General features: G+C 39.7%; 1 protein-coding gene and 1 long non-coding RNA gene across 7 annotated transcripts in view; one reads left to right on the top strand and one right to left on the bottom strand.

Moving 5' to 3' along the window:
* LOC131346647 (uncharacterized) overlaps nucleotides 1-10,268 on the bottom strand; it is a 71,864-nt gene extending 61,596 nt beyond the window's left edge. For both annotated transcript variants that reach the window (XR_009203654.1, XR_009203653.1), the window contains exon 1: nucleotides 10,127-10,268. This is a non-coding gene — a long non-coding RNA (uncharacterized LOC131346647). The remainder of the gene's footprint in view (nucleotides 1-10,126) is intronic.
* Nucleotides 1-19,167, top strand: part of sh3pxd2aa (SH3 and PX domains 2Aa) — a 123,314-nt gene extending 104,147 nt beyond the window's left edge. For 2 of the 5 annotated variants that reach the window (XM_058380184.1, XM_058380182.1), the window contains 7 exons: nucleotides 4,933-5,016; nucleotides 9,546-9,663; nucleotides 10,090-10,478; nucleotides 10,603-10,617; nucleotides 10,922-10,971; nucleotides 11,065-11,184; nucleotides 11,417-19,167. In XM_058380184.1, the coding sequence (XP_058236167.1) occupies nucleotides 4,933-5,016; nucleotides 9,546-9,663; nucleotides 10,090-10,478; nucleotides 10,603-10,617; nucleotides 10,922-10,971; nucleotides 11,065-11,184; nucleotides 11,417-13,339 (2,699 nt within the window). In that variant the 3' untranslated portion in view covers nucleotides 13,340-19,167. The remainder of the gene's footprint in view (nucleotides 1-4,932; nucleotides 5,017-9,545; nucleotides 9,664-10,089; nucleotides 10,479-10,602; nucleotides 10,618-10,921; nucleotides 10,972-11,064; nucleotides 11,185-11,416) is intronic. The other 3 variants (XM_058380185.1, XM_058380183.1, XM_058380186.1) reach the window with 2 other exon arrangements.
* The last annotated feature ends 169 nt before the right edge of the window (nucleotides 19,168-19,336 follow it).

The raw sequence follows: 19,336 nt of genomic DNA, 5'->3' as shown, positions 1-19,336 counted from the left end.
AAAACTAAACACACACAACAGCAAAACTAAACACACACAACAGCAAAACTAAACACACACACAACAGCAAAACTAAACACACACACAACAGCAAAACTAAACACACACACAACAGCAAAACTAAACACACACAACAGCAAAACTAAACACACACAACAGCAAAACTAAACACACACACAACAGCAAAACTAAACACACACACACAACAGCAAAACTAAACACACACAACAGCAAAACTAAACACACACACAACAGCAAAACTAAACACACACACACAACAGCAAAACTAAACACACACAACAGCAAAACTAAACACACACACACACAACAGCAAAACTAAACACACACACAACAGCAAAACTAAACACACACAACAGCAAAACTAAACACACACACACAACAGCAAAACTAAACACACACACAACAGCAAAACTAAACACACACACACAACAGCAAAACTAAACACACACACAACAGCAAAACTAAACACACACAACAGCAAAACTAAACACACACACAACAGCAAAACTAAACACACACACAACAGCAAAACTAAACACACACACAACAGCAAAACTAAACACACACACACACAACAGCAAAACTAAACACACACACAACAGCAAAACTAAACACACACAACAGCAAAACTAAACACACACACAACAGCAAAACTAAACACACACACAACAGCAAAACTAAACACACACACAACAGCAAAACTAAACACACACACAACAGCAAAACTAAACACACACACAACAGCAAAACTAAACACACACAACAGCAAAACTAAACACACACACAACAGCAAAACTAAACACACACACAACAGCAAAACTAAACACACACACAACAGCAAAACTAAACACACACACAACAGCAAAACTAAACACACACACAACAGCAAAACTAAACACACACACAACAGCAAAACTAAACACACACACAACAGCAAAACTAAACACACACACAACAGCAAAACTAAACACACACAACAGCAAAACTAAACACACACACACAACAGCAAAACTAAACACACACACAACAGCAAAACTAAACACACACACAACAGCAAAACTAAACACACACAACAGCAAAACTAAACACACACACAACAGCAAAACTAAACACACACACAACAGCAAAACTAAACACACACACAACAGCAAAACTAAACACACACACAACAGCAAAACTAAACACACACACAACAGCAAAACTAAACACACACACAACAGCAAAACTAAACACACACAACAGCAAAACTAAACACACACACAACAGCAAAACTAAACACACACAACAGCAAAACTAAACACACACACAACAGCAAAACTAAACACACACACACAACAGCAAAACTAAACACACACACAACAGCAAAACTAAACACACACAACAGCAAAACTAAACACACACAACAGCAAAACTAAACACACACACAACAGCAAAACTAAACACACACACAACAGCAAAACTAAACACACACAACAGCAAAACTAAACACACACAACAGCAAAACTAAACACACACACAACAGCAAAACTAAACACACACACAACAGCAAAACTAAACACACACAACAGCAAAACTAAACACACACACAACAGCAAAACTAAACACACACACAACAGCAAAACTAAACACACACAACAGCAAAACTAAACACACACACAACAGCAAAACTAAACACACACACACAACAGCAAAACTAAACACACACACAACAGCAAAACTAAACACACACACAACAGCAAAACTAAACACACACACAACAGCAAAACTAAACACACACACAACAGCAAAACTAAACACACACAACAGCAAAACTAAACACACACACAACAGCAAAACTAAACACACACACAACAGCAAAACTAAACACACACACAACAGCAAAACTAAACACACACACAACAGCAAAACTAAACACACACAACAGCAAAACTAAACACACACACAACAGCAAAACTAAACACACACAACAGCAAAACTAAACACACACACAACAGCAAAACTAAACACACACAACAGCAAAACTAAACACACACACAACAGCAAAACTAAACACACACAACAGCAAAACTAAACACACACACAACAGCAAAACTAAACACACACACAACAGCAAAACTAAACACACACACAACAGCAAAACTAAACACACACAACAGCAAAACTAAACACACACACAACAGCAAAACTAAACACACACACAACAGCAAAACTAAACACACACACACAACAGCAAAACTAAACACACACACACAACAGCAAAACTAAACACACACAACAGCAAAACTAAACACACACACACAACAGCAAAACTAAACACACACACACAACAGCAAAACTAAACACACACAACAGCAAAACTAAACACACACACAACAGCAAAACTAAACACACACACAACAGCAAAACTAAACACACACAACAGCAAAACTAAACACACACACAACAGCAAAACTAAACACACACAACAGCAAAACTAAACACACACACAACAGCAAAACTAAACACACACACACAACAGCAAAACTAAACACACACAACAGCAAAACTAAACACACACACAACAGCAAAACTAAACACACACAACAGCAAAACTAAACACACACACAACAGCAAAACTAAACACACACACACAACAGCAAAACTAAACACACACAACAGCAAAACTAAACACACACACAACAGCAAAACTAAACACACACACAACAGCAAAACTAAACACACACAACAGCAAAACTAAACACACACACAACAGCAAAACTAAACACACACACAACAGCAAAACTAAACACACACAACAGCAAAACTAAACACACACACAACAGCAAAACTAAACACACACACACAACAGCAAAACTAAACACACACACAACAGCAAAACTAAACACACACAACAGCAAAACTAAACACACACACAACAGCAAAACTAAACACACACACACAACAGCAAAACTAAACACACACACAACAGCAAAACTAAACACACACACACAACAGCAAAACTAAACACACACAACAGCAAAACTAAACACACACACAACAGCAAAACTAAACACACACACACAACAGCAAAACTAAACACACACAACAGCAAAACTAAACACACACACAACAGCAAAACTAAACACACACAACAGCAAAACTAAACACACACACAACAGCAAAACTAAACACACACAACAGCAAAACTAAACACACACACAACAGCAAAACTAAACACACACACACAACAGCAAAACTAAACACACACAACAGCAAAACTAAACACACACACAACAGCAAAACTAAACACACACAACAGCAAAACTAAACACACACACAACAGCAAAACTAAACACACACACACAACAGCAAAACTAAACACACACAACAGCAAAACTAAACACACACACAACAGCAAAACTAAACACACACACAACAGCAAAACTAAACACACACAACAGCAAAACTAAACACACACACAACAGCAAAACTAAACACACACACACAACAGCAAAACTAAACACACACACAACAGCAAAACTAAACACACACAACAGCAAAACTAAACACACACACAACAGCAAAACTAAACACACACACAACAGCAAAACTAAACACACACAACAGCAAAACTAAACACACACACAACAGCAAAACTAAACACACACACACAACAGCAAAACTAAACACACACAACAGCAAAACTAAACACACACACAACAGCAAAACTAAACACACACAACAGCAAAACTAAACACACACACAACAGCAAAACTAAACACACACACACAACAGCAAAACTAAACACACACACAACAGCAAAACTAAACACACACACACAACAGCAAAACTAAACACACACAACAGCAAAACTAAACACACACACAACAGCAAAACAAAAACAACTGAGAAAAGGCGACTCAGTAAATCAGTAAACACAACATCGAAACAAATCACAGCAGCAAATATGGAAACTCCAGAGCAAAAACCACAACAATTGTGAGAAAAATGACTCAAATTTGGATAAACAACACAACAAAACAAAACCAAAAACACAACAGTAGAACCAAATACGTTATATGACAACAAATATGGAACCTCAACAGCAAAAACAGGAACACATCAATGTTTAAGAGGGGGTTTTATTGAATGTACTCATCACCACAGCGCACATTACAGTGACACTGAAGTGGATTTTATAACAAAAGTCTGACCAGTGCTTTTATTCATGTTTCCTCCTTTTTTGACATCGAGTTATTTTCTCTGCATTAATAGGAGTAAGAAGTGCCGTTCTTTTTCCTTGTGATAGTCATATGCTGTGTCCAATCAGCAACGAGCATGGCCGTAAGGACCTCCCATTTCTGTTTTGAGATAAAATTTGCATTCTTGGTTTGTCACTTACAGGCCACTGTAGTATACTTAACTAGAGTGCTACAACAAATTAGCGGTTATTTGTTTGATGGCACATCAATCCCACACTTGTCCTACAATTCACTGCTTTTGCTGGTTAAAATGTCCTCTCTGTCAGAAGTTGGATATGTAGTTGTCCCTCGACTAGGAGAAACCGGGCTCAGTGTCTGCACTGCATTTCGAATGTGCTTTTGAATTGAACTCTACCTGCGCAAGGCAGACGTTCATCACTGTACACTGTTCCAGTACAGTGAGTTTCTATAAATGTCGTAACACATGTAACCTCCTAATCCTGCCCTTCATCCATCCCTTCATTAGCGCTTTATCCACCAGTCTCTAACCAAACACAAACCCAACATTGTTAACAGACTCGCCATTACTGTTCTTTTCCTTCCCCGTAATGTTGGCTTCATGTTACTAATGCCGGTTTTCTTCTTCAGTTGTTCATGTTCAGTTTGTCCTTTGTCTTCCTGTTCTGTTTCTCTCCCCTGCTCTTCTCCTTTCCTCATCCATCCGTGTCAGTTACTAAGCGGCGCAAGGCCCATCTGAAGCGACTGGACCGGAGGTGGACACTAGGGGGCATAGTCAACCGCCAACAGAGTCGAGGTGAACACATACACACACATGCATGGAAACATGGGATATCCACATGCAGGTGGGATCGTATGGGTGTGTCCGGACGCTTGCTGTGTGAGTGTGTGCTTGCATCATGACACACAATCCTCCTGAGGCATTCACTTAAATATAACGTGCATTCGTTTGGTTACAGTGAGGAAGTGTAAATCAAGTCTAATCAAGTCCTAGCAGCCACGTCTTTATAATTTCGTCTGTCTCTGGGCAGCATGTCTGATTTCACATTCGGGGAAGTCTTTCTCATAACAGCTACTTAACAATATCAACATGTTCATTAAAGCAACTTCTGATGGAAAAAACATTTTATTGAACCGTTCTAAAAATGTTCCCTGTAATAAAGTCTTTTATTTGCAATACTCTCAAAACACCCAACCTTTCTAAATAGACAAATAGTGGCACTATGAACATGTTTCATGGCCACGTTCTCATCCTGTAAGTAAAGGTGTTGCAGCGAGCTTAAAGAAGCATTCCTTACCATCACGAATATGGTACGTTTAAACTAAACGCAAATTTGTACTTTCGACAATGGAAGGGAAACACAATGTTCATGCGGCTAAAGTCATGTGAACTCTGTTGCTAGGTAATTGAAAAATATCGGAATCAGACATAAACAAGCTTATGCTTAAGGCTAATGATTCAGCTTGCCAGCACACAGAAGTTAATTACTATAGAGGGAGCATACAGTAAAAGCAGAACAAAGCTGGGGAAAAGGCACAACCATCGGCTATGCATGAGCACTGCTAGATGAAGAAACACCAACATCAACAAGATGTCGTGAATTTCTAAAGAACTGGATGTTTATCTTCATCTGTGTCTCTTCTTGTAATCATGTTGAATACAGCAGTTATGAACCTAAAAAAAAACACATTAGGCATGTGATGTTTGTTTTCTTCACGATGGATTCCAAACTAGCTACATCTGTTTTTCAAGTGCTGAGTACAGCTCGCAAAAACATGTCCTGCTAGCTGACTCAAACAAGTTAGCGGAAGTGGCTAGCAAGTTAGATCATGTTGTATTTGCTTTTTTATTTGAAAGTCTACATACAGCGCAAAGAGACAGTGAAAATTGTTTTCGGGATTGTCTACCACAGAAAAGGCAAATGTAATGCCTCCTTTCAAATCTAGCCAAAGTAAAGGACCCCCCCATTTGGACAGCTTTTATCTTAGAATTGCAAACTGCTCCCCAAAAATGTTACAGGTCCTTTCTAATTAAAATAGTTTATTAAATTAATGCTAAACACAGTCAGCGTCCACTACCTTTTTGTCAGCTACACATACTCACACACACCCACATGCACAAATACGTACTCCCCTTGGTCAGTAAACACTCCTAATCTAAACCACCATGCCGTAGCCAACAATAACTCCAGGCCACACTCCTGAAGCGTGCTGTGTGGCCCGGAGTCACAGCAAACCCTTTCTTAATCATTCACACACAGACATTATCAGTCAGATCTTTTAATATAACTGGCAAAAGTATCAATGTGTACTAAACATTTTCAATTTCATTTGGCCTGGATGAACGAGTGACTAGATGTATTCATGTGATGATATTTGGCTTGAAGGCTAAAACTGAATATTTTGCAAGACTGATTGATGTGTGGAATTATTTTGTTTTTTATCTGGTTATTAATTTAAGTTGGTGAATCAAAAAAAAAACGAATTAAAATGTAAGCCTGGTTCTCTATTTGAACACTAAATAGAGTTTACCTGGGAGGATGTAATGAAGCAGGTCTTTTTCTCAACTGGATAATAACTGAGATTATTATTTGAGGAAAAATTTTCTGTAATTTAAAGTAGCAGTGACACTGTAAGACATTTCAAGGTGGATTAAACTTAGAAATGAGAGTTCACCTTCTGCCATAAAAACCTGAGAAATCTCAACTCGAACGCACATCTCAGTAGTCAAGACAATGGATTACTTCAAGTTTAAACTTATAACCTTAAGTATTCCATACTTGTCAGGACAACTGAAGTTAAAGATAAGAAATAAGTTCACATATTTCAGTGTGGCTCTCCTGTTTTATAGTGTAGGGTGTGAAGACAGATTTTTAGAGAGCTAACATATTTTGTTTTAGTTATGTGTACAACTGCCAAGAGGGATTTTAATGCAGCAGATGCTCTATCTAGCTGGCTCCATTTCTTTGTTATTCTGAGGTGAGAGTTTTTCAAGTGTGTAAACTCTGCCAGGTTAAAAATATGCCACATGGCAATGTTTGGCTAGTGTGTGATGCCAAAAAGTTTGTTTTTGATTTTTCAAAATGAAACGTAATACAGTGTGAACTCCATCTTAGGCCATATCCAGATGTGGTCACTGAATGTGAAAGTTGAATGTGACTTTTAGAGGAGGATTTTTGTATAATTATTATTATTTTAATGACGACTGAATAGACAGCTTTGTGCCGCACAGACCTGTTGGAGTACAGACCTATGCTGTGACCTTTTCTTATATAGACAACTTTGAACAGTTTACAAAGATATTGTTGCTTCATGCTGACTCATGTAAACTTGGACTAGAAATACTGCACTAGCTGAACTGACTAACTGGAAATGTTTATACGATTTGTCTTTCGGCGACTTCTCTCCTGAATGGCCTTGAGTGTAGGATGTAATATGTAGATGCTTCTGAATTTGACTGACTTGGCAAACCAGTGCAAAAACAATCAATCAACCAGTGCACCACACCAACACACAACCTCCAAACCATACAAACATGGTTGTGCAAAGCAGTGCAATTTAGTGAGCATGCAAACTGGTGTTAGCATGGTAACAGCTAATTAAACTTTCCTGTTGTTCTGGGGAAAAATGTGTTTGTGGTTTTATGTGTTGGCCTGAAGTTATGCGTGCATCGAGTACGTTTTGTGTGGGCAGTTTTGAATATTAGTTCAAGGTCTTTCTTTCTCTCTCTCTCTCTCTCTCTCTCTCTCTCTCTCCTTGGAAAGTCACAGTGGAAAGTGTGAAACTAAAAAAGGAGTGTGTGTGCATTTAAGCATATATCACTGTCTTGCTGTTCTTACTAATAATCTCTTCTGCTATCTCATGTGCTATGAACCTAATTGAGTCATGCACAAAAACTGAAAACAAATTAGGTAACTGTCCACCATCCATCCACATCCTGACATTTCATTAAAATTTGAAGTTGTGCTTTCCAAATAAAATGATGATGAGGTTCATTGTCATCCCATTTGGAAGGTGAAGCAAAAAGATTATACCCAGTGAGCAATGAACATACTCCCACAGATTAACAGGGGCAACTTTGTGTTCATGGAGAGAGAGAGAGAGAGAGAGAGAGCCTTAGGGCTGTACTTCTGTTTTTTCTGCTGGCACACCACATCATGACTGCATACAGAGCTAATGTGTTCTGGACCGTCTTGGCTTTTTCCACCATCTAGAATGGTCGGCACACTGCAGTACCACTACTGGTTGGAAAAATCTAACATTTTTTGCTCTCCACTCACACTCCTTTACACATTTTATTTTCTTATAGCTGTGGTATAGTGAGGAAAGGGCTAAAGGTCCAAGAGCCAGATTTGGAGTGTTGTGTGCCCCATCCATTATTAGGGACACTATGTTTAGTGGAAGAAAATCTTCCTGTACCAACAAAAAGGTTCTATGCTGCCTCCATTTGTGATAAATTTCTAATTCTTTTTAGCCCGATATATAATTATTTAGGATGACCTACGCTTTACCTGTGCAACATTTACAAATGAGAAATTCTAATTTAGTGTACAGCTTTTATTGTTGCTTTCTTCAAAATTCATACTCATTCTTTATTCTTGCTTTAACATCTGAGCATGCAGAAGCAAGCAAAAACCTAGCAAGCAAATTATATACTGAAACACACCAAAATATTACATTCAAAATAAAATGTTAAGCAATCTATTCCTCCCTTACTGCATCATGGCAAGCTGGAAGTTTCAAACAGAGGGCTATATATCAAGCATTTTCATTAGAATACTAAGGCATCTAGATATATATCTGATAAAGAAAGGAATAATGCAATGATTCATGACTGTGAATAGAGAAATAAGCAATCATGTGATACAGAAAGTTATTACCACCCTGAACCTTTTTGAAAGTGTATTAAAGAGCAAAATGTTCCTATATTGTCCATTTATTATTATATTATTAGCCAATTATTGTATAATACTACACTATGCCACAATCACAGGTTTATGCCTATAGAATTATCCTTTCTTCTTATGTAGAATGTGGTAAAGTTTGGAACACCCTATAAAGTAATATAGTGATAAATCCCTAGAGTATCAGCTATATGTGACTTAAAAATGTGTGTATATTAGAAAATCAAGTTTATTTGCAGTCTTATCATTATATTCTTATGCATAGCTGTAAGCCGACCCCAAGTTATTTGTAGAGGACTTTTTCCAGCCTCATGCAGAGACACGAGACAGTGACATTGCTGAGCAAAGGAAAAACCTGAAGCAATAAATTTCTTGCCTGACATTTTTTTTCTCTCTCTCTGACTTTCTCTCTTTCTCTCAGAGGAAAAGTACATCACTGTGCAGCCCTACACCAGTCAGGGTAAGGACGAGATCGGGTTTGAGAAAGGAGTAACCGTGGAGGTCATTCAGAAGAACCTAGAGGGATGGTGGTATATCAGGTAAACATGGTCCTGTTGCATTCTCAGAGCAACAGTGAGTGCAATTTTTTGTGGCTTTTGCATTTTTATTGTTTAACTTTAGTTTAGCACTGTATACCTTATATAATGGAAGCTTTTTCCATTTGCCTCACACAGCTCAAAAGTCTCTCTCTGTTTCTTCACCTTGTATAAGTTTTTTTTTTCAGCTAAAAATATGAGAATGAGAATCATGTGGTATTTTGCTTCAGACAAAACAAAGCTAAATACGCTTGGCTATTGCTAGAAGTCTTCAGTGTTAAAAGACGACTTGAAGTGATCCGTCTTTCCCTTCCTGCTTTAAGAACTTCTTTCCATTATTTCAACAATTTGAAACAAATTAAAAATGATTAGTCAGCATTATGGATTATGGCCCTAACATACAGATAACTTTTGTCCTTTATGTAACAGGTACTTGGGCAAGGAGGGCTGGGCCCCAGCTTCATACCTGAAGAAGCTGAAGGACGACCTCTCCCCGAGGAAGAAGACCCTGACTGGCCCCGTGGAGATCATCGGTAACATCATGGAGATTAGCAATCTGCTCAACAAGAAAGCCGTCAGCGAGAAGGATGTGCAGACGGATGGAGAGGCCACCACACCAGATCGCCACATATCCAAGAGCGAGATCAGTCTTCCCATGCCATGTGCCCCTGAAGCAGATCAAGCTTCAAAGACAGCCAGCCCCGCCCCAAAGGCAATTTTGCAGTCTGCATGTAGTGCCACCCCACAAGACACTAAGCCAAAGGCAGAGCCGGGCTCGCCTGCTATAGCAAGAGTTGCGCCACACAGAGTGGAGATTGGTAAGGACATTTAAAAAGCTAATCTGCCGTCCTCTTCTACACCATGGTTGCTATGAGAACAGTAAACTGCACATGCTCTTACTGTAATTTAGCCATTTAAAAGCCCCTGTTTTCTTTTAAATAGGATTTGAAGCAATAGGTAAGCCTGACTTTATGTGAGTGCAAGACTACTAAAAAAAATAACGATCGAAAAATAACGTGTCGATCTGGCTGTGGCTTGATTTAAAAAAAAAAAAACTTCACTGAAAATTGTTGTCGTTGAGGCTTTCACTAAATCTACATGTTACTGAATACCTGTTTTATTTGTCTCATACAAATGTCAGTCTAAGGTTTGGCTTGCTTGATTAAAAAAAGATGGTACAGTGTTTGCTAATTACATCTTTGTTATGACTATTACATCTTTGTTATGTCTAAGTTTATGAGTTTTTCACTCCATTTTGCAGGATCTCCAAACCTCAGACAGAAACCCCCCCCTCGCAGAGATACAAATCTGGTTAGTTACAAAAAATAATTAGTAATCATTTTTAAGTGAAATTGAACAGCAGTGTAACCCTATAACCATGCTTTTTTTTTTTTGCATATTTAGGGATTCCAGCTGCCAAAGCCTCCAGAGCCCCCTACCGTGGAAACAGAGTACTACACCATTGCAGAGTTTCAGTCCTGCATCTCAGATGGCATCAGCTTCCGTGGAGGACAAAAGGCTGATGTAAGACCTGTTAGCACATAATGTAGTTAGCACAAGACTATAGGTCCCCAGTGTGATTTAAGAAAGTAAAAGGTTAAAGCTCTGTAAGAGTGGACCTTCACTAGACCATATAGTAGTCAGTTCTGAACCCAGTTTATATAAGCATTATGAAAAATTAGTTTTTCAGAAATGTCTTCGGTTATATCAAAAGAATAGATGATGCTTTATAATTAATACATAATGTGACTTACAGGTAATAGAGAAGAACTCTGGCGGCTGGTGGTATGTCCAGATTGGGGACATGGAGGGTTGGGCACCTTGTTCCTACATTGACAAGCGCAAGAAGCCTAACCTAAGCAGGAGAACTAGCACACTTACTCGGCCCAAAGTGCCACCCCCAGCACCACCTGTCAAAAAGCAGGATTCAGAGGACACTTGTCCCAGTGCTTCCGCCTCCAAAGCTCCAGAATCCCCCAGTCGGCCTGTATATGAGGAGCCAGAGTACGACATTCCCGCTATCGGATGTGACCTGGAAGTGGACACAAGCATTATAAAAAAGGAGCCTCGTCCTGTGCTTATAAAAAGCAGCAAAGCTGCTGCTGAAAGAATCGCTCAGGCTACAGGTAAAGCCTCACCTCTTTTTACTGTGAAGACTTCCCCCTTAAGGAACGAACATGCAGTAGAAGAAGTCACCAGAGAGGAGGCAATTTATGAGAATGATGGTTTTCGATATGCCTCCGATGACTTTGTCTCTGCCAGAGAATCTAGTGCTGTGGGTTCAGAATCCCCAAGAAGTCGTACTTTGGGTCGCAAACCCCTGGGGTCCTCATCTGCAGGAGGAAAATCTTACAGGGACCCTCCAGATTTGCGCACTCAGTCACTAACCCGTGGCGAGAAGACTAGTCCAAGATTGTCTTCAGATGAATCTGGCCGTAATCCCAAAAGGGAGCCAGTTTTGCGCAAGGATGTGGAGCTCCGAATTGGCCAGAGCCCCTCAACTCGTCCCAAGCCAGTGGTTCGACCCAAGCCCCTATTGACCAAGTCTGAAACACAGAGCCCAGAGAGGATGGACATAAGTAGCTTGCGGCGGCAGTTGCGTCCTGCAGGAATTCGGCATGGGATAGTCCGTGCACGTGGTGAGAATGACTCTGAGACTGCATCAGTGGTGTCATCAGAGGATTCTGTGACCTCCCGTAGCACTTCTGACCTCTCCAGCACCTATTCTAAGGGCAGCAGAGGGGACTCTGATTATGAGGGTGCCTTGTATCGTACTACAGATGCGTATGAGCGGGCACAAGAATCCGAGCTCAGCATTCCTGCTGGTGTGGAAGTGGAGGTACTGGAAAAGCAGGAGAGCGGCTGGTGGTATGTGCGCTGGGGTGTAGATGAGGGCTGGGTACCCACGTTCTACCTAGAGCCTATTAGGCAACCTTCAGATGCAGGCATCTCAGAGTCTCATGACGGATCCCTGGCAGAGCTGAGCAACACCAGCAAGTCGAACAGCTTAGAAAAGAATGAGCAACGTGTCCAGGCTCTCAATAACCTAAATCAGCAGAATCTGCGTCGCGCAACAAATCCCAGCCCTCCTATTCCCAATAAGCCACCCGGTGGCTTTGGTAAGCCATCCCCCCAGCTCAACGGTTCAAGTGTACGAATGAGGAATGGCGTTCGTCAGGCAGCTGTGCGACCACAGTCGGTTTTTGTGTCCCCACCACAGCCTGTGAAGGATACCAATTTATACACAGGGTCCCTAAGGCGCAACGAATCACTAGGTGCCAGCGATCACATGAGGTCTAGTGGTGGTGTGCGCCGAAACTCTTCCTTCACTGCTGTACGCCCACAGCCTGTTACCGACGTAAGGATGAGGGCAGGAACCACCACAGTTGCACCAGCAGGAAGCTCTAGCCCCTTGATTGCTCAGAGAAATGGAATTCCAGTCTCCACAGTGAAGCCCAAACCCATAGAGAAGACACATCTCATTCATAACAACCTACGGGAAGTCTATGTCTCCATTGCAGATTATCGTGGAGACGAGGAGACTATGGGCTTCCCTGAAGGCACCAGTCTGGAGGTTCTAGAAAAGAATCCTAATGGATGGTGGTACTGCCAGGTTCTAGATGGCCTTCAAGGAAGGAAAGGCTGGGTGCCATCCAACTACCTTGAAAGAAAGAAATAGCACCAACTCACCTCCCCAAAGAATGTTAGTTAAATTTAAATGTACATTTGCTATCAAACTCTATGAGGAGGACTTTTTTTGTATCAATATGAGACACTTTAGTGCTGGTTTACTTAAAAAGTACATAAGACTCTAAAGATGATCAATTATGTGTAAGTGGAGTACGCAAGTACGAAAATGCCATCAAGCAAAACTGGGCTATTCCAGTGTCTTAAGCATCATTGGAGGATAATGTCTCCAGTCTGAAAGAAGAATAACAAATGATTTTGATAGAGTGGTAGAACCAGGCAAATGTTGAGAGAAATTTTATGCCAAATGGGTGCCTTTGTCCATCATTGACTGAATGTTAAACGGAATAATTTAAACACCAGTGAATCAGTATAAGTACCAAACTTCAACTTGGTGCCATAGGCCTATTAGTGCAGAAATCAACCAAAACTATTTTTGCTATGAAATTACAGAAAAAAGAGAAACGGAGAGATTTCAGTATGGGAGTAACACACAAAACGAGTGGGCACTCAAAAATAAGAATGTAAGACATCGGTTACGCAAATAACAAATGGTTTTTACCGTTGAGTGCATTTAAAGATTACATTTGAATTTCATATTTTTAAACTTTTGTTCAGTTTTTGTAATTGCTTTATCGTATCTTGTGCATTTTCATGTCTTCCTTAGAGATGTATTTCTGCTTTCTTGTGACATCCCTGCAACTCTATCAGCCTGGAAAAAGAAGTCCCTCAAAGTGATACTTGTCATGTGATCTGTCATTTGTTCTGATGTGTCTCTGATGAGGGTTTCGTTAATTGGCATTACGTTTTTTTTTTTGGCTCTCCATTTTCCTTTACCCCTTCACTTACCTATAAAGCCCAGCCATCATCAATAAAGGTCACTGATTCATTAAAGAACAAGATGTGGTGCAATTATGTGTAACTCAGATCGACAGGAAATTGGATACGCTATGACAAGTTGGATTTGAATACTTTTAACTCACCTCATATCTGGGTATCGAACCCAGGCAGAGTTTAGTTTACAAAATTGCACAAAAACAGGTTATATTGCTGCTCTAGGTCTACTATATATACTGTTTTTAAATTTTCATACTGGAACATATGGCTTAATTTTCGCCAAGCTATCCCAGGGAATTAGTTACATACAAATGAGCCCAAAATGTGATCAAACGAAAGCAAAATGCCAACACATTTGCTAGTTTGTTTTGTTTTAGTATTTATTCTGTGGTTACAAAGAAACTTCGGTGTAGTCAGTGAACCCAAACGAGGTTTTAGAACTGAGCAAAAAAAAAAAAAAAATAGATATTTAATTACTATATCTGGAAGCACTTGATTTTTTTTTTCTATACCCATAAAAAGCACATTGATATGCAAGGTTAATTTCAACATATAACCATATTGCTGGGCAGTATTGGATTCAACGTTGAAGTTACAACAGCGAGCAGTTCAGCTTCATTATAGATTGTGTTTTCCTTGATTTCAAAAAAATGGACATCAATTAAAATTTCATCTATAGATTTATTCAATTGGAATATTCAATCTTTCCCAAATTATTTGTTGTTTAGTAAAAATTAATAAATAAAATACATTTTAACCCCCCTCTTTGAAGGACCCTAATTCAAAAAAAAATAAATATGTGGTTGTGATCCATGTCAAAAGGCTGATGTTCAAGACTGCTGAAATATTTTTCTAACGAACAGTGCCGTGTGAACTCTTAGTCGGGTCAAGCACTAATGTGTTTTTTTTTTTTTTTGTTGTTGTGTTGTTTTTCTGCTGGACAGTATTATAGTATTAAACAAAAGTTAAGTACCTGCTAGATTGCAGTTATATTCTATTAAGCAGTAGCTAGTTTTTGTTTGTTTGTTTGTTTTACTTTCTTATGTTCTTGTTGTGTGATCACACTCGGACAATAATGATGAACGGAGTGGTTCATTTGTTGTGAGATGGTGCATTATTTTGGTAAATCAAAAATGCATCGATTTAAAGATGCAGTGTATTTCATCAGCACGTTATTTATTGAACAAAAATGTTCTTTTTTTTTTATATTTATGATTATTTAATTTCTTTTTTTTTTAAGGATTCATTACCTCTTCTCATTATGCGCTCAGTGCTTTTGCCACTGCTTAAAGACTCCTCAGTGGCGCCCTCTAGTGAAACAGATTGGCTACTGCTATATTCTGGTTATATTTTTTTATACTGTCATTGATCTGAGGCCAACTGATATTTTTTTCCCCCCCACTGTTTTTAAATACAAACGCAGCTAAACATTTATTCACATAGAATCTATTTCATCAGGTTTTTTCCCTACCCCCCCCCCCAAAAAAAAGCTGATTGCTGCACCTTTAGCAACTATGGACACTTCCTCTCTCATTATTGGACTTTCTATAATGCCAGATATTCTAATTGTTTTATACCTATACATTATTTCTTTAATTGGGGAAAACAAACGAAATGTCTTGCACAAATTACAAGATCAAATTTACCAACAGATTCATTCATAATTCAGACCATTTATTTCGGGTTAGGAATATCACAGTTATACGTCATAAAGGTTTGCTAAATTGGAAGGAGTTTGACAGAATTTCGTTTCATTTCCCTCACTCCGCCAACCCCCCACCCCGACGAAGGCATTATAGAAATGTGTCGACTCACTCCAACACTTTAAATGGATATTGCTTCTGTCAAGTAAATTCCATTTACATTTTGCGCTTTGTTTTGTTTGCATCAACAATTTACAAGGGAAATATTACTTCACGCTAGGCCTTTTTTTGTATTATGTAATTGTGTATCATCTATCCTTTATGTTCTGTCTTCCTTTTTTTTTTTAATATATATATTTTTCATTGCGGTTTATTATTATTATTTCCTTTATCCCTCCCCCTCCATGTCTTTTTTGTGACACAAATGTAATGAGGAAATGTGCAATAGAATAATCGGCATCTCACCAAAAACAAGGAACTGTCAGAGGTTTTTTGATACTGGATCAGGACCCTTACTTTTTAATCTCAGCTTTTCACGCCAAGCCAAACGAACATCGAGTGTCATTTTTTTTGTTCCACATTTTCCGATCGAACGTTCCGAATGTCCCGATACGCAGGACAGATGGACATTGGTGCCTGAATTTATAGCAGGACTCTTTGACCTTAAACCTTCGTGTTGTCGCCATTTGTGCTGTTGTATTGCCACAAGACTACATCTAACAATAATGCCTTTTTTTCTGCCAGTGGGATCAAATTTGAAGCGGGGGACTTTGGAGTCTTCCTCCTTCACACTGCCAGTGTTTAAATGTTTCCGTCCAACCCACTGGCTTGTTTCCTTATTTTCAATTTAAAAGCAGGACTTCATGACCAGCCGTTGCTTCCATCCAGTCTTTCACTCTGTACCTCTACAACCACTCAGAACAGGGATTCTCTTAACCTCTCAATTAACCTTAAGACATGAGAAAACATTGCGTTGTTGAACATGTTTTTCTTTTCTACAATTTACTAAGTCCCTGTGAGACTCTTATTGTTTCAATGTAACAAGGCCACTTTAGCATAAGAGAGTGTAGCTCTGTAAAGATAAGGATAGGAAATTGTACTTTTTCTTGTTGGGTCAGATTTACCTTCAGTTTGTGTCTCTGACCTGGGAGGCTGCGTTAAACCTAATTACAGCTGGCCGTTAAGATCCAAGTATGCACCTTAAATCATTTTAAACAATATTCATGTTTCCAAGGGATAGATACCTACTAAAGGTAGAAAATAATGCTCCCTTGATGGTACCACCCCACTGCCAAGGAAAAGTACAGTGTGTTCCCGTTATTTCTGAGAGTAACTGGATCAAAGAACATCCTAAAAAACAATTTTATTCTTGGTCTGAAGTGGAGGATTTCAGAGGCCTTTTGATCTATCGGATGTTCTCGTTCACCAGGGAAGTCACTCATGAGAGCCCGAGCCTTTGCTGTTTGAAAAGTCGGCTGAGTGAAACAGAACTGATGCAGCACTTCAATTTGTGCTCACTCGTCTTGCTGGCTATTTTTCTATTGTTCACTTCATTATTGGGAACAAAAAGAGTCGCATCCTAAAAGGTTCTTCAGCCTGTACTTTAAAGGTTCTATGCAGCACTCTAGAAGAAAGGATAGAATTCTGGAAAACTGGCAACTTTTCAAAGAACCTCTGAGGAGCCTTTTTTTCTAGGAGTTTCTATACCAAATCTGAGACAGAGATTTCATTAGCCCATTAGCCATGTTTACAAGTCTGGATGCTTTTTTTTATTTTATATGCTCTCCATTAGTGTTTCAAGATCCCCCTTGCCTCTGATCAGTCGGTATTTGTCCTATCTGAATATACATCAGCGCTCGAGTGCTCATTTTCAGCCTGTGTGTCAAGCATGGGATAAACCCTTAACGGCAGGGATTGTGAGTGTGTGTGTGTGTGTGTGTGTGAGTGTGTGGGTATGAACATGTGGAGATGGTTTGCATGTTGGTCGTATTTCTGAGAAGGTGGAAAGAGAAAGTTGATCGATGGATGGTGTTAGTTAGTTCAGGAGGTGGTTTGGGCTCAGTTGGGTGATTCGAGATCAGGTTGGGCAGTTGTGATGTACCTGCTCAGATGCATTTTCTCGAGTTGTAGCCCTGAAGACATGAAATCTGACAGGTGTCGAGGAAAACTGCAGGAAACAGATGACCAGGCCTCAGAGATAATTAACGGTCAGTCTGAGGCTTGTATACCTCCGTGAATCATTTATAGCCAAGCCGGGAAGTGCTGACAGCTTGTCTGAGGTTTTAGTAAAAGCTTCTAGCCAGTGAAGCTTCGCCTCAGGCCTGCATTTCTAAAAACGGACAGCTTATCGCTAGTGCTTTGGTAGATGATTGCATCTGGCGTTAGGGCCTTTTGGTATTCCTCACGGATCCATTGTGGGCAGCCTTCATTACAAAGCAGACGTTTGGAGCACTGCAGGCACCGAGCGCTGCAGTGAAATCACATTAGCCGAGCAGCCAGTTAATTACGGCTCTTTGGGGGTCGCATCCTGACTCCCAGTGACAGCTAACTGAAGAAATGGAGAAGTGTGTATGGATTAATGATGTGCCAGCGAGGGGAAACATCTTCCCATCCGACGTGTGACTTATTCAGAGCCGCTATGACGTGATCGGCGGCTCGACCTGACTCGAAAGACCTTTTGGGCGAGGAGCTGAAAGAGAACGCTAGATGTATGTGGGGTCTGGCGAGACATAAGAAGTGTTTCTGAGGAATTTCTGTAGGTGTTCATGTTTGGGGTTTATCCGGCGCTGTTGATGTGATAGAGCTGGATCACGAGTGGCAGGGTGCTGTGTTATTCATGCCGTCTTCTTGATGAGAAGCAGCGAGGAACGGCGATCACACTGAGTCCGTCTAATGTCTCACCGCTTGCTTTCTCCGTCGCTGTTTGATTCCTCTCTCTAATTATCATTTCTCTCGTATTAATTAACAGTCAAGGAAATAACGGCATGCTGAGGCACACGACGACTCGCTCCAAAGCCATCGACCGCTGTGTGTTGCATCGAGTCTCACTCTGCCGACAGTAAACATGCCATTGACAGCCAGCTTTATTAGTAGGGGGGCTTTTAATAACCTGCCCTCAGGATTGGGTCTCTGTCAGTTACACAGACTTCTTCTCCTACAATAATTTCATTGGACGTTCAGTACATTTTTTGAAAGCAGGTGGTCTACGGCTATACTGTTTGTTTTCAGCAATGTTTCATTGTTTAATCTATTTTGTATTTTGTTCATGTTTACATTGTATCCTGCATTGCCCTAAGAGAAAAAAAAAACACAATAAAATATATCATTCATTCTTCTGTCATCTCACTGTCAGAGATCTTTTTTTCTTCTTTTTATCATTACTGAACACAGACTCGGGTCAAACTGATGCATATGGCTTTATTTATAACAAATGGCAGAAATGAAATATAGATATACGTGTTCCCAAAGTATGTAGGATGAATTGGTTGTGCCTATGTTGTATAAATCTT

The sequence above is a fragment of the Hemibagrus wyckioides genome, linkage group LG26 (genome assembly GCF_019097595.1).
Source record: "Hemibagrus wyckioides isolate EC202008001 linkage group LG26, SWU_Hwy_1.0, whole genome shotgun sequence".
Classification (NCBI taxonomy): Eukaryota; Metazoa; Chordata; class Actinopteri; order Siluriformes; family Bagridae; genus Hemibagrus; species Hemibagrus wyckioides.
The sequence above is the reverse complement of the archived record's forward strand: the minus strand, read 5'-3'. Positions and strand labels throughout refer to the sequence as shown.